General features: G+C 33.2%; 6 protein-coding genes across 6 annotated transcripts; 3 read left to right on the plus strand and 3 right to left on the minus strand.

The window, feature by feature from the left end:
• Positions 1–770: 770 nt before the first annotated feature.
• On the plus strand, positions 771–2,839 carry EAE97_007795 (uncharacterized protein; the record flags this gene model as incomplete). The annotated part of the gene is made up of 3 exons (XM_038878309.1): positions 771–1,381; positions 1,480–1,762; positions 1,851–2,839. 3 exons carry the CDS (start codon positions 771–773, stop codon positions 2,499–2,501), a joined length of 1,545 nt encoding a protein of 514 aa, XP_038731147.1. The 3' UTR covers positions 2,502–2,839.
• Positions 2,840–3,297: 458 nt separating this feature from the next.
• EAE97_007796 (uncharacterized protein) lies at positions 3,298–3,813 on the minus strand (the record flags this gene model as incomplete). The annotated part of the gene is made up of 1 exon (XM_038878310.1): positions 3,298–3,813. The coding sequence occupies one exon, from the start codon at positions 3,811–3,813 to the stop codon at positions 3,298–3,300; it is 516 nt and encodes a 171-aa protein (XP_038731148.1).
• Positions 3,814–4,418: 605 nt separating this feature from the next.
• EAE97_007797 (uncharacterized protein) lies at positions 4,419–5,900 on the minus strand (the record flags this gene model as incomplete). Its single annotated transcript, XM_038878311.1, has 4 exons — positions 4,419–4,800; positions 4,849–4,951; positions 5,011–5,179; positions 5,253–5,900. 4 exons carry the CDS (start codon positions 5,898–5,900, stop codon positions 4,419–4,421), a joined length of 1,302 nt encoding a protein of 433 aa, XP_038731149.1.
• Positions 5,901–6,769: 869 nt separating this feature from the next.
• On the plus strand, positions 6,770–7,553 carry EAE97_007798 (uncharacterized protein; the record flags this gene model as incomplete). Its single annotated transcript, XM_038878312.1, has 2 exons — positions 6,770–7,009; positions 7,149–7,553. 2 exons carry the CDS (start codon positions 6,770–6,772, stop codon positions 7,551–7,553), a joined length of 645 nt encoding a protein of 214 aa, XP_038731150.1.
• Positions 7,554–7,571: 18 nt separating this feature from the next.
• EAE97_007799 (uncharacterized protein) lies at positions 7,572–8,315 on the plus strand (the record flags this gene model as incomplete). Its single annotated transcript, XM_038878313.1, has 1 exon — positions 7,572–8,315. The coding sequence occupies one exon, from the start codon at positions 7,572–7,574 to the stop codon at positions 8,313–8,315; it is 744 nt and encodes a 247-aa protein (XP_038731151.1).
• Positions 8,316–8,695: 380 nt separating this feature from the next.
• On the minus strand, positions 8,696–9,413 carry EAE97_007800 (uncharacterized protein; the record flags this gene model as incomplete). Its single annotated transcript, XM_038878314.1, has 2 exons — positions 8,696–9,230; positions 9,289–9,413. The coding sequence occupies 2 exons, from the start codon at positions 9,411–9,413 to the stop codon at positions 8,696–8,698; spliced, it is 660 nt and encodes a 219-aa protein (XP_038731152.1).
• Positions 9,414–16,271: the final 6,858 nt, after the last annotated feature.

Here is a 16,271-nt window from a genome sequence, read left to right on the forward strand (position 1 = left end):
AAATAATTCCTCGTTTTGTGAAGTTTCAACAATCGAAAAATTAGTCGGAAACTTGTGGCCCCCATAATCCCGTTCAGTTACCGTTGATATTTCGAGTGTATCTCGAGTCAGAAAAGCTCAGCCCTCGATGTATTTTCGTAAGATACCATACCAGTCAGATGGCAAGTCCCTTAAATGACGGGAGCTAGAACGAACCAATGCACATAGCTTCATCTGGCAAAACTTTATCCTAAGATATTGACGATCAGATAACGCATCGAAATCTGACATTATCTGAAACTGTTGGACAAAGCTATCAGATTGATCACAGTATTATTTTCCGCTCAAAAAGTCCCTTGTCCTACCCCCCTTATGTAACTCGTCTAACATCTTCAACAGTGATTACGCTTTGTACGAGGCGATAGATCACAAAAACATAAGAAATTACTCAGGTGAGTCAATGACAACCTTTATACATCTACAAAACTCCCCGAGTGGTGAGCTGGTTCTTTTGCACGTGTATTGAACTACACCGAAGAGCATGGAACGGGAAGAGACAACCTGGGGTTCACCCTATGGGCTGTTGAATACGACGCCATCTGATAAGGCAGCATTGTGTTGGAAGGTGAGGATCTACTTTACGAGAACATTTTAGATGATGATCGAGATAATAGATTTCATTAGTTTGTTTCTGATACTCGTATTTTTAGGTATATCAGTTCATCATTAAGAACCTGTCCCAAATCCTTTTCTCATTTTGTTCATATTACAAACTTCCAAACTCAAAAGAGATGCCATACCTTCCTTATATCGAACCAGGGCTTGACATTATACTTCCTCTCTCTATCTTCATATTCATTCTCAACGTAACCCGCGACCTTCTCGATTCTTTCCTCTATTGCGGACTCATTGGGGAAATATTTATCGGGATTCTCTCTGGAATGCCTATCACTGGAACTTCATTTCTCAGCATAGAAATCCAAGAAACAGTACAATATCTCGGATATCTCGGGCTTATCTGTTTGGTGTTCGAAGGTGGTCTCATCACAGATCTTCATATATTGAGAAACACAATATGGTTAACATTGTCTGCTGCGATGATTGGAATCCTGATGCCGATGGCTCTTTCATTTTGCATCATGGGGATGGAATTCGACAGTATTGAAGGTTCAGGATATCCAACCGCAATAGCAGCTTTTTCAGCAGGAGTATCTCTCTGTTCCACATCCTTAGGGTCAACTTTCATTATTCTCGCATCCGCAAACCTTCAAAAAACACCAATTGGTACTTTGATAGCTGGCGCGGCAATGATAGATGATATTCTTGTTCTCGTGATGGTTGAAATCATAACAGCACTTGGACAAGGCCAATCCGATTCTTGGACAATTGTCCGTCCTGCTATGTCCAGTTTGGGTCTTATCCTTGCCACTTTCTTGCTAACGCCATTTCTTCTCAAACTTTTGCTTCGCGGTTTCCATTTGATATTTACATATCCGAAAGTTGGCCAAAAACTTTTGGTGCGGATATTGATACCGAAAAGGGGATTTCACGGCATACTGGATTTATATTATCGACTTTGATGCTTATAGTTCTTGTAACTATTGCTGCTTGTGTAGAGGGTTCGATATTACTATCTGCATTCTTAGCTGGTGCTGTGGTGAGATACACTTGGCAAAGTGTAGATGGTGATGAGGATATGGATTTGGGTATTGATCGGCCTACTATGATGTTTGAGGAGTATTATAAGCCGATTATGGATCATATATTAGTGCCCTTCTTCTTCGTAAGTGCTTTTACTACCTTTTCAAATATCATACTTTATCTTTATGGGCTGAAAGTTGCCGAACGAACACGCGTCTAACACAAAATAGGCATCAATAGGTTTCTCCGTCCCCGTATCAGAAATGTTTTCCGGCTCCATCCTATGGAAAGGAATATTCTACGCCTGCTTGATGTTTCTCGCCAAAGCTTCCGTGGGAATAGTTGTCTATTTTGAATTCTTCTCTGCCAGGTGGTCGCAACAGTGGACAGACTTCAAAAAGAAAACACTTCCAATGCCAGAAGAACTTCCCCAACAAGACGGCTTACCAGAAGAAATATCTACAAACGATCTCGTAAATCAAAAATTAAAAACAGACCCCCCTCATCTCGATGCTATTATAGTAGGGTCCACAATGATTGCTCGAGGAGGCTTTGGCTTCCTGGTAGCTTCAGAAGCGCAGAGCTCAGGCACCTTGAGTCTCTCCAAAACGCCAATTAGAATCCCAAACGTGCAAGGTCTCTCGCACAAAGTTACTGGGAGATTGAGAACATTAGATGTGGTCGAAGATCAAATATTTTTGGTGATAATCTGGGCTTTAGTTCTCTGTACGATCGTTGGACCGGTTGTTTCGGGGATTGCAGTGAGAAAGAAACTGGTTAAGGAGAGGGAAGGAGAGAGGTGCGAGTGTGGGGTTATCGTTGGACAGAGAAGTTTTGGGAATGGGGATGAGGGGGTAGGAGGATGTCATCTTTGCTTGTAAAGGTACTCCAGTAGATTGGAGAGTATATGAGAAAAGCAAGACGGGAGACGAGATATATTATGGTGAAGTTGGAGTTTGAGCGAAGCATTGAGTTATGATCATGAATACGGGTCAAGGCAAGCACCGCGACCATCGCGACACTCTTTCTTGTCCCAGAAAGGAAACGTTGCGCGATGTCAGTTTGATACCACATTTTCACACTCGTTATAGACTGATTTCTTGCGGAAATCAAAACATGTGTACTTTTCCATCAATCGATGTATTAAATTGAGCTGCAAGTCTTGTGAGTCGAGTTCTAGTCTAGGGAGAGAAAGGAAAAGACCGAACATGAGCATCTCTACAATGTCCAACGGGGACCTTGATGTTTCTTTGACCAAAATTCAATCATGGCTTGCACTGATCATTGGCTGACTTGTGATTTGTGAGTCAGAAGACGAAAACAAATTGATGATCGCTATCTCTTTATTCTTGAAATATCGAAGGTGTAGAAACTAATACAAAAAGCCTGCTGATTCTTTAATGAATATTTTTAAGACCATCTCGCCGCCAAGTTCTTCATATGAGAACAAGTATACGCTAACTCAAAGAGCTTCTCCAACCCGAAGACTGCCTCATGGAACAGAGAGAAGCCGTGTGATGCATCTTGAACATCTCATGCCTACTTTCGAATGTTAGAAGAGACGAAAGATAATGAGTCTGGAGTTTCTCTCACCTTTTTTTGAGAAGAACCCAGAATTGTCCATTGCAGTTCCTTATGTGCTGTTTGTGTATTGGGTTCCACGCTCTCCCACAAGACTTAAGAAACTAGTTTATCGCCAACTGGCTCTGGTATCTTATCTTCTGTATCATGAGACTTGATGTATGTGAGAGGATCGCAAGAATTCGCAGTGAGAAATTTGACACTACAGACAGCAGAAGCATCCGCTTTCTCTTGAGCGATACTAGGTCCAAACACTTTTTGTTCGTACGCGATATCCGATTTAGTGGTCGGCAAGATTCTTGTAAGGAGTTTAGATGTGGCAGCTTGCGATTTGGGTTGTTTGGATCTTGCAGAGACATTGTCTTCAGGAAATACAACTCTTAAAAGATCGCCTTCGACTTCCAATAGTGCCCTCATTGTAGATTCATTCAAGGTAGGTTCAGCGGGGTACTCTTTCCACGATCGACGACTATGTCCTCCATCCCAAGAAATAGCATTTTTGAAGCGTTGGAATATACTTGGACATTGCATCTTCTTGGGTCTTTCTGTCGGCTTTGTATCTTTAATGGCGTGCGTTTCTTCCAGGTGGCCCATATGTCTGCCATACACCATATCCCCCAGCAGGACGTTTCCCCCTAACCTTATTCTGCGGATTTGCAGGCGCTTTCGAAGATGTGCTGAGAGGTCTGCAAAGTCTGCTAAGATCGTAAACCGCCCAGATCACAAGAAGAGCCAAAATGGAAAGACCGAAAAGGCACGATCTCAGTGGGTATTCGGGGCTCAATAATGAAGCGATTTTGAACATTGTATCTTTGAGTGGGTTTTGGGGGCACCAAAAAATCAACAATGCCCTTAATAAGCCGTGTTTATTGTAACGAAATGAATAGAATCTGTAGATACTGGCTTGAAGCAAGGAAATAGCAACTTTATTGATAATACTTGTGGTGATGGATTAAGAAAATAGAGTCATGTTTGTAAAAAGGAAGATTATATGGGCTGGAATTAGCTTGATATACTCAGTGGTGGCACTGGCGACTCTTTTCTTCCACATCAATTCTGATCATGTATTTAATGTTCAAGAGGGGGAAGGGATATCTATCTTTCGCGGGGGATCTTTTTTTTAAGGAAGGAGCGCCTGCGACGTAGACAATGAGTTGCACCTTCTATCGTTCATATCATTGTTTTATTCGTTTCGTCCTTTTTCCCCTCCAGCCTTTCTATCTAGGATTCTCTCCAAATGGCACACCCGTACAATTGAATCCTTTAGGTTCCACAACACTATCACAAAGATACTGCGCTGGCTTTGTGTTGTTCACGGTATCCAAAATACCTTCCATGCCCTCTATCAGCATCCCCGTGCAAGGCGCGGCACCACTGCATTGTAGCTCTGCTACTACATCGCTAGAGGCTGTACCGCTCCAAGAAGCGAAGGTCATATTGGACAGGTTGAATAGTGAGGTGTCGCAATTCCCAGTTGCAGAGTTGTAGGATGTACATTGCGTTATCGCGATTATGCCGGTATTATTGTGAAGCGTGAAATTGGTAAAAGAAAGGTTGCTTGCATGGCCCAGACCGGCGCCTCCGCCGTTCGGAGGGTATCTGAGGTTGTTAGTGAGACTGAAAAGATTGATGAAGTATTGGTCTTACCCAGTGGATACTCCAGTCCAGGTTTTCATGTAAACTCCATAGCGCATGTTGTAAGAGCGAATGTTGCGAGCGGTGACGTTTTCAATTACCTCATATCTGCCCTCTGTGATGGAAGAAAGGGTTAATGACATCTATCTTATGATAGGTATCTAGGAGACTTACCATATTGACCGATACTCCCGATGGCTACACCAAGCCCGGTGTAGAAATCACAATCTTCGATGAGGATATTGGTTGAATTGGCTTTCATGGAGATGGAATCATCGCCATTATCTACCGTCCAACCACGGAAGGTGATATTATCCGCATAGATAGTATCAGCACCATCGGTCTATATATTAAAGATCAGCTTCCATACTTCCATTGAAAACACCCCAGCACACGAAAAAGCAAAAAAAACTTACATTTAAGCTACTAAACTCAAACCCGACCGGTCTTACATCCGTACTATTCACGTAAATATTCTCCAACAAAATATCCTTTGCGTGAATAATTGTCATCGTCCACATCTGACTCTGCACGAACCTCAAATTTTCAAAAATACAATTTGTAACACCTGTATATGTAATCTGATGAGGTCGCCCCGGATAATTATTCGTCCCATTAATAAATTCATACCAAACCTCTCCATTTCCATCTAATGTTCCATATCCATGACCATCCCAATGGACATTCTCGCCCCCAAAAAGCCATGCGCTACTTTGATTCTGATATCCGACAGGGAGAGAATTGTTCAGCCAGTATGGAATGTTGGTATCCCATAATAGTGTGCCGTGAAGATCAACTTTCACGTTAGATAGACCGGTGGTGTTCATGACTGTTTGGATGTTGTAGGTTGTGTTTTTGAATACGACGGTTCCTTGAGTGGTGATCCCGTCATTGTGGCCGCATTCTTCGAAAGCGTGAATTATTGCTGGTGCGTCATCGCCACCGTTGGCACTGGCCTCTACGATGCATCTCTTCTCTTTGACAAGGGAGACGGCAGTGGAAGAAGATGGGGATACGAAAAGGGGGACACTTATTAATGCCGTGAGGAAGATTCGAGACAACATTTCTGTGGTGTGTGAAATGAACATGAAATGTTACCATGGGAGACTTACATCACGTCTCCGAGTGCAACTTATGTAGCTACAACGAAGTTTCGGTAAAATTCTTCCCCGTAATGGAGACATTCAAGATATCCAAGTGTTGAAAGTTTGGTGGCAGGTATATGCGGGGAATTGCGGGGTAAATGTGGCGATCGATGACTTTATTGAGCCAGGTACGATGCATGGTTACGAGATATAACGATGATCGTCCGACGGGGAATAATTTTGTTGAATTCACGACTGTTATAGAATATGAAGAATAGCTGGCGATATGAGTGACCTTGCAAGTGCTGGGTGCTACTTGAATTATTCGATGGATAGGCAATTTTAGGTGGTGTATTCTTGACATGGGGTGATGCGAAAGACAAGTCTCGCTGTCGACCTTCGTCGCATCTTGGCAGAAAAAATGCATATGGAGCACCTCATCGTCCTCCGCGTCATAGGTATGATGCATTTCAATAATCAGGACCACCGCCTCTGGTGCCCCATCTTTCTTATGCGCGACTCTCACGCACTACACCGTAAAGAAAGAAAGCGTCGGCAATTGATGGCCTGCCTGACGTGCCGAATAACTGCCGGGCCAATCCCCAGTTTCGGGCACAACTTTCTGTTGCCGGTTATTCCATCGGAGCACCAGAGAGTGTCATCTGATTTGTAACCCTTTTCTTTGTAGATGCTTAGTACAACTATATATGGATATCACTTGTAAAATTCGGACTTAAATTTTCAACATGTAGATATCTTGAATGAACGCTTCTTGTTTGAGGTATACGAGATATCATTCAGAAGACAAGTAAACTCCTGAATTTGAAAACGAAAATCAGCTCCCATAGATGCGCCAGGTTACACTGAGAGACCATTTGAAGAAAGGAAATGCGTTGTATCTACCGGGCTTTACCGTTGAGATATTCCTTCCATGCTTTGCCCTAATCATATGGCTTAAATGGTACGAACAGATCTCTCCGCCAGCTCTTACGATGTGCCGTGAGCCCAATATCCCTAAGCAACTTATCAACATAGAGAATACTATCGAAAGCACCTTTAAAGATATATCTCAAGCTACACGAAAGCAAGTCAGTTCGCGATTTCCTTTTCCTTTCTTTCATTGGAGGTAGAATGAGTCCTTTGTCAAAGTAAGCTACCGCCCATCTTGCTTGAGCTTCTGCAGCGAAGATCGACTCCGTGATCAAAAAAATCGTTCAATATGGTCAGGCGGCAACTGGGAAAGGGTTTCGACTTTATGTAATTGGTTATACTCAATTTTTTAACGATCAAGACCCCGGTTGCAATACTGTGACCTTTTCAAGGACCGCAAATCCAAATCCTGATAACAAGGAATATCCAATGATGACTACGGATCTGCGTCAAGACTTCAATTTGATGAGTGTGACATTGAATTCTGCCATTAAAGAGGCTGTACACCAGAACAGTGGAAGTAACGTCAAATATATCGATATAGACGTCTTGTTAGGAGCAGGCCATCGCTTTTGTGAACCAGGGGTCAAAAAACCAGACTTGGATAATCCCAAACTTTGGTTTTGGTACTATCCTTACGATTCAAATGAAGAGAACGAAATATTGACGGATCCAACCATCATTTACTTGAACGGTATCTAGCAAGCTGACATCGATAACATGCCTCTGGATCAAAACTCTACTCTTTGGACTGACTATCTCGACGATTTTTGGTCCAAAGTTGACGAGAATCAGATGAATCAAACGTTTGGTGGAAATGCGATAAAGCAGGCCAACTTCTCGCCTGATTTTATTGGTCATCGTGCTAGAGTATTCCATCCCCAATTGGCTTATCATGAGGCAATATACAAGGAGATTGCAGATCAGTACATGGCGGACATTGGCTTCAATATCAACCCAGTAACTGTATTATCAGCCGTTTCAACAAGTACATCCACTCCCCAACCATCTTTCTCGCCCTCATCGACTTCATCGCCACTACCACTCCCTCCAGCTTATGATGCTGGCACATGTTGCTTCCATCTCATCGAGCGAGAGAACTGTAATCCAATTACCAATAACTTGTACGCAAATATCACGCTCCGTGACAACAACGGGAAAGTCATATATCAGACACCAGCATCGTATTTTCTCAACAAAAGGCTGGGTGATCCAATAAATGTTGGGAACGGCACAAATGTACAAGGCCCTCTTCCTATCCCGCTTTCTATAACTGGAGAGCATGAGAACGACTATGTTCAATTTACATATGGAACTTTAAGCTGGACAAGTAAGAAGGCTAACGGAAAGGCTAAATTTACCAATGATGGTTGGGATCCTCGGGGTGGGCCTGGATGTGATCATAATCTCCTTGCTGCAGATTTACCAGCAGAGAACCAGATGGATTGCTGTTTCCCATGTTAACTTCTTGCTAGGTTGGAATCTGAGGCGTACTTGTTCCGAATCGCTCAGATTCTTGTCTTATAGATTTGAGGATTTGGCTATTGAGTAGATTATTGCGGACGTTGGTTACGAAGATTATTTCTTCGTGAATTTAATTTTGTAGAAATTATTTTCGAGCTCTGATATTTCCTGCACCCTGTAACGTGATTAGAGTATGTCACCGGCGTCTGAAACGATACTTGATTGTGAGATTAGTTTGACAATGTACTGTACGTTTCGATCATGTAAATGGTAAAGTGATTTTGTTGAAGCGCTATGTCGGACGGTCTTCACTAGTCAAATGAATTTAGAGCAAGCCTGTTGTAGATATTATTGTGTAAAGGATCATTTCTTTTTTCTATTTAAAGCTCTCGGGAGAGAATCAAAGCCTCATGTTCATCATGAGATCCAAACTCGCCATTAAACCTCGCCATTCTAATACATAGAAATAGCAGAATGCCTCGATCGATTGTCAAGATAGTGGTATTGACACAAACCCATCCAACCCAAGGGTACCATCCAAGAAATATGGCTGGCTGTGGTCCCAACTCCCACATATTAGGAGGAAGTATCAGCCTGAAAGGCCACGAAATGGCAAGGAGCATAAATATGAACAACTGGGTGCGAAGTCTGCATTCGCTCCATACATTCGGTTTATCGACAGGTGGCATTATACGAGCCTGAAGATAGCGAGCAACGATAGTAAGGAAGGTGAAGAGAGGATTGATGATGCCGACGTGAAGGTTGCGGTTGATATTGAATATTATGTCTTCGGGCCGACCTCCTACAACAACATAGAAGATAGAGAAGAGCCCATGAGAGATCCAAAGCACTACCGCAACCCTTTTAGCAGTAGCGCTGATCGTTGGAGAGGGTAGATAAATGACAAGCGCAAATCTAATGAAAATTCAGCTGAACCTGCAACATAAGAATATTTAATTCTCCAGTAACATACAAGAATAACGAGTAAGCCCACTGAACAAGAATCTGCGAGAGATTAAGCCAGTCACGAATAGAAGGTGGTGTGGCGATCGGAATGCCGTATCTCATATCTGGTGCCGTCTTAAAAAGATAGTACATAGTGACAGTTTGTACTTGATTCATCAATGTGATGATGAGAACGCTCGCGATCGAAAAACCCGCTGATGAGCTCAAAGTGAGCATACGCTGATATTGAGGGATGTAAGAGATAAATGTCGCGACTAGAAGCCTTCGATGAAAGAAAGTTAACTGTCAGCAACCATCATATGATATGCATGAATTGGATTAAACCTACAGACTGAGGTAATACATGGGGGACATGATGTGTATTGTTATGGTGACAGAAAACAAATAAACAGTCGCAGATTTCATGGAAATCATACAATGACTATTTGATTCGAAACAAAACTATGAACTTCTGCGCAACTTTATGGGTATACTTATGTAAGTAGATAGATTGATTCACCAGTGGATGCACGAACTCACGGGACAGTCTGTATAGCTTCAAAAAACCCAAAATGAGATAATATTATAACTAAATAGCTAATAACTATTACAATTTTGATTATATACAGCTCCCATTTATATTAATTATAGTTCTATATTTATTAGATAATTCTATATATTTTTTTTGAATTTCTTTTTATAGAATTTTATTCTATTTATTCTATATAATCTTTTTTAATTTATTTAATATTTTTTATTGTTTTTTCTAAACTTATTATTTTAATATATTCCAAATACTCTTTATTGAATTCAGATTAGGTGAATTAGGGGGGTGAGATAGATTTTCAATATTATATATATCCCTAAACTTTTATATAAAATTATAGAAATTATTATTGTTTTTTATTAAAAGTTATTTATATATAGAATCTTTTGCTTATAGCCTTTCAATTGTTTTTATATAGATTAGGAATAATTATTTAATATAATATTTCTAGATTATAGTATTACCCTAAGATTTGATATTCTTGGGATATGGTTTTTTAGTTTCTTATATACAAATATACTCCTTACAAAAACCATAACTTTTAGTCTTGGAATACATTCTAGACTTAGATTCAGACTTAGATTTATTTGTATATTCCTCCTCATTATAATAGAATTCAAGATTTTCAGTTTTTTTTTTGAAAATGATTTATATTTTATAATAGATTTTGTTATTCTTTAATAAAAAATATTCCACTATATTTTCTAGCTTATATTAAATTCTAATTTCTTTTAGAATCTTTTTTTTTATAGAAGTAGAATTCATATATATTTTGTTTATATATATAATATATTTCCAAAATCCTTTTATAATATTATATTTATATATATTATTAAATATAATATGTTTCTTATATTATTAATTATTAATATACTTTTATAAATAAATAGTTTTGTAATATTAATCTTAATTTATAAATCTCTTTAATTTTTTTTATAAAAAATATTATTTAATCTTTAATTTAAAGTATTTAATTATTACTTTATAAAATTTGATTTGTAATTTATTTTAAAAGGGTGAAATAAGTATTTTACAAGTAATCTTATTAATTAATATAGGTTCCCCTAGATTCTTTGAGAGCTTACAAATTTGTTTATAGACTTGTTTTTCTAATATATTTCTTTTTTGAAATTATTAATGATTTGTAGAGTTTAATATATTTAATTGAGTGGAAATGGAGTATATACTTTCTTTTATATAATATTAATTGAATTCATTAAAAAAGTATGATTTTTTTAATGAATTATATTTTTTATATAATTCTTTATTAGTAGGAGTAGTCTTATATTTAATTAATTGTGTATTGGGTGGTATTTTGAAGTTGAATTAATTATATATATTTTGAATTGTTTATTTTGAGGTTATTTTCAAAAAACGTGTGTCCCGTGAGTCCGTGCACCCACTGGTGATTATTTTCCTAATCAATAGAAGAGCAATGAAATGAAGTAAATTGTTGATTAAAACAACATTGAGTGGCGCTCCTCGGCCCTGCGACACGGGTATAGCAACCGGGAAAATCTTCTAGAATTTAGCAGCAGGGCAATCAACTAGTACACCGTAGATGGTTTGTTTTGGACCCCTCTTTGGGGTTGACTAATCATCAGATGACAAGGTTCTGGCTTGGCAATAATTTGAATAGACTTTGTTTAAAAGTCGAATTGGACCAATGGATTCTCATTTCTTTATAATAAGTCATTTGAGTGTTGATGTTCTGTGTTTGTCTACAGACTTGGCGGGGCATTTGGTACAGCCGGACAAGATCGGCCCACCTCGGACCCTACATAATGCCTCTTTCCGAAGCCGAAAGATCTTATCGATGGATCCACTCTGAGCGATCAGAAAAAATTTCAATAAAGGAATTTGAATCAATATCCCAAAACTTAACTTAATGAACCTTTTACAAAGATATCCTCACGATTTTCCTACAACATAGAAGACTTCAAAAAGGATACACTGCATGCTAGCAAGTCCCAGTTTCGATCTGGGGACCTCCGGGTTATGAGCCCGGCGCGCTTCCACTGCGCCAACTTGCTTACTATTTGATGAGGGTCCCGCGAGTTTTAAAATTTATATTCAATTAGCCAAAGTGGACTTATTATAGAAGTAATGGGCCATAACTTTAAGAGGGTCAGACAATTTGTCGTTGGGATTAGGTAGGAAGGAGGGTGAACATTCGGTATGATTTCGGTATGAATGTTAGATTTTCGCGATTTGATGACATTGATGATAAACATCTATCAGAGACTAAGTATTGTTCTGCTTTTTTATTCTCAGTGACTGATTTATAACAACATTGTGAAAATCCATAACGTGATTCATATACGAGTGGATCATATTATCGAATGGATCACTTGAAAATGCATCAAAATTAGTCATTTTTAATATTCCTATTTTAATAATTAGTTATTATTTTTGAAAAATAAAAGAATATAACATAGTTTATCAGTGCGTGTATCATATCAGTGTATGCACCACTTTTACCTTAATTTATACTTTCAAATCTATATTATTTAATAACAATTAAATCAATTGATTAAAACTATTCAGAATTTAATAATCTAGAATCTATTATATTATTTTGATAGATTCTTATATTGTAATTTATTTTTTTGCATTTATTATAATATTAAATAGAAAATACTTTTTTATTAAATTTATTCTCTTTTTGATATTTATTATATTGAATTTGAATATTAATTTTTTATTAAAATAATATATTAAAAGCTTTTTATCTAATAAATTTTTTCTTAATATAATTAGATTTTTTTTATATATTAATATTTATTTATTATTTTATTTATTATTTGAAATATATAAATCTCTATATTCAAAAATATATTTTTATAAACTAATTGCTTTATATTTTTAATTAAAATTAATATAGTTTTAGATATAAATATAAGTGAATTTGATTAATACTAAGTTATTCGAGATTTAATTAATTTTAATTAAAAAAAAGCTTTAATTGAATTATAAAGAATTTGAGAGATTTATTGATTTAAATTGAAAGAAAAGGGGGTAAATATATAAATTCGAATATCTAATTTCGAGAATATAGCTTTAGGATTAAATAGAATTAAATCTATTTTTTGAAATTCTGATTTTATATTTTGAGAAATAATTAACTTTTTATATATAACTTTAAAAATTTTAAAGAATTCAATTTTCGAAATATAATTAATATATATTTTAATAAATTCATCAATTTAATTACTATATAAACATTTTAGATTATTAAAATAGTTTATATTAAATAATCAATTTAAATAATTTAAATATAATAATAAATATATATATTTAATATTATTCTTTTTATAATAATTTTAAAATAATATTGATTTGTAGCTTTTATATTTATTTAATATTAATATTTTATATTTACTTTTTTTTCGATTCTTGATATATTTATTGAAATATTTCAATTATTTTAAATTTATTTTATTATTTATTTATTTATTTATTAAATATAAATTTAATAATTTAGTTTATAGAAAAATTGATTTTGATATATTAATTAAAAAGATAAATTTATTTTTAAATTATTAGAAATGAGAGAATAGTTTTATTCTTTTTATGCCTATATATTATTATTATAGTCTATTCTTAATTGTTTAATTATATTAATCTACTTTTATTGTGTTTCTTAATATTAATAATAATTATTATTATATATATAATTTTTATTATAAAGTTTGTTTTATTGAGATTATAAAAATCTCTATTCAAAATGTTATATTTCGCTTATATAATTGTAATTAATCAAAACTATTTTTCAAAGAATTTGGAATTTTTATAAAAAGCTTTTTGCAAAGTATAAATATAATTAAAATGTATTTTTAATTTTTTATATTGTTTTATGAATTGATATATTTAAAGTTTTTTAATAGCTTTTCCTTTTTTTGATTCGAGAATATAATTTGTTATATCTTTTACTTTTTTAAATTTAGAAGAAAAACCTTTCGAATTTATATTAAAGATATATAAAATGATTATTTGCTTTTTTATTTTAATAAGTTTTAGATTTTATAATCGAAATTTAATTACAGGAATTATTTTATTTATTCTTCAAATAAATATTATATATAACGTGATTTATCATCGAATAAACCATATCATCGAGTGGACCACTTTCACCTCAATTCACACTTTCAAACTCATATTATTCAACAATAATTAAATCAATTGATTAAAACTATAAAGATTCTAATAATTTAGAATCTATTAAATTATTTTGATAAGTTCTTATATTATACCCAATCTTTCCATATTTACTATAATATCAATTAAAAAATATTTCTTTATTAGAATTCCTTTTTTTTTGATACTTATTACATTGAATCTAAATATCAACCTTTTATTAAAATAATATATCAAAAATCTTTTATTTAATAAATATTTCTTTTTAATATAATTAAGTTTTTTTTATATATCAATATTTATTTAATATTTTATTTATTATTCAAAATATATAAATCTCTATATTCAAAAGTATATTTTTATAAACTAATTTCTTTATATTCTTAATTAAAGTTAATATAATTTTGAATATAAATATAGGAAAGTTTGATTAATAATAAATTATTTAAGATTTTATTAAAATTGATTATAAAAGAGTTTCAAATAGATTATAAGGAGTTTAAGAAATCTATAAATCTTAATTAAAAAAAAAGGAATAAATATACAAATTTGAATATTTAGTTTCGAAAATATAGTTTCAAAATCAAAAGATATTAAATCTATTCCTTGAAATTCTGATTTTATATTCTAAAAAATAATTGATTTTTTATATATAACTTTAAAAACTATAAAGAATTCAATTTTCGAAATATGATTAATATATACTTTAATAAATCCATTAATTTAATTACTATATAAACATTTCAGATTACTAAAACAATTAATATCAAATAGTTAAGTTAAATAACTTGAACATAATAATAAACTTAAATATATGATATTATTCTTTTTATAATATATTTGAAAAGCTATTAATTTATAGCTTTTATATCTATTTAGTATTAATATTCAATATTTGCTTTTTCTTTGATTCTTAATATACTTATCAAAATGTTTCAATTATTCTAAACCTATTTCATTATTTGTTCATTTATTAAATATAGATTTAATAGCTTATTTCATAAAAAGATTGGTTTCAATATATTAATTAAAAAGATAAACCTATCCCTAAACCATTAGAAATAGAGAAATAGTTTTACCCTTCTTATTTCTATATATTATTGCTATAGTTTATTCTCAATTATCTAATTATATTGATTTATTTCTATTATATCTCTTAATATTAATTATAATCATTTTGGAATATATTATATCTATTATAAAGTTTATTTCATTAAAGTTATAAAAATCATTATTCAAAATACTAAATTTCGCTTATATATTCATAACCAATCGAAACCAATCTTCAATAAACTTAGAATCTTTATAAAAAACTCTTTAAAAATTATAAATATAACTAAAACACATTTTTAATTTAATTCAATATTTTACAAATTGATATACTTAAAGCTTCCTAATATATTTTACATTCTTTAATTTAAAAATATAATTTACTATATCTTCTATTCCCTTAAATTTAAATAGAAAACCTTTTAAATTTATATTAAGAATATATTAAATAATAATCTCCTTTTTTAATTCTATAAGTTTATATTAATTTACTCGAATTTTAGAATATAAAATTAAATTATTTATTCTATAAATAAAAATTATATAAAGAATATTATATAATTGGAAGATCTTTTGAAAACTCAGTTTTTTATTATTTTCAATAACTTTGATAACTAAAAGCAAGCATGCTTCTTTATTATTAGATTGTATAATAAATGATTAATAAATCATATATTGAAGTTGATTATATTTATTAAGGTGAAAATGGTCCACTTAATGATATAGTTCACTCGATGATAAATCACGTTATGATATTATATAATTTAATAGTTTTTTAAATTAAGAGTTTTTTATTTTTTTTGATAACTTTAATAACTAAGAGTATTCTTCTTTTTTATTATTCGATTATATAATAAATGATTAATAAATTGTGTGTTGAGATTGAAGAGTGTAAATTGAGGTAAAAGTGGTACACGCACTGATATGGTGCACGGACTGATAAACTATGTTGAAATAATAATAAAATGAAATATCTATAATTTCTAATTTCTTTATAGATATTTTGATTATAGCTCAAAATTGTTACATTTTATATTACAAAAACCTTCTTTTTCAATTAACTTTTATATTAATTGGAATTTTGAAATGAAAATTAGATTTTTATATTATTTATATAATTAGATACTATATATTTAATTTCTGAAAAATTATATCAATAAATAAAGAAAGTGTACGATTATATACAGATGAATTTTTTATATAAAATGAAGTAATCCATTCGATGATATGATTTACTCGTATATGAATCACGTTATTCAAGATTATATTATTATTAA

Source organism: Botrytis byssoidea, assembly GCF_014898295.1.
Source record: "Botrytis byssoidea strain MUCL 94 chromosome Unknown BBYS_015, whole genome shotgun sequence".
Classification (NCBI taxonomy): domain Eukaryota; kingdom Fungi; phylum Ascomycota; class Leotiomycetes; order Helotiales; family Sclerotiniaceae; genus Botrytis; species Botrytis byssoidea.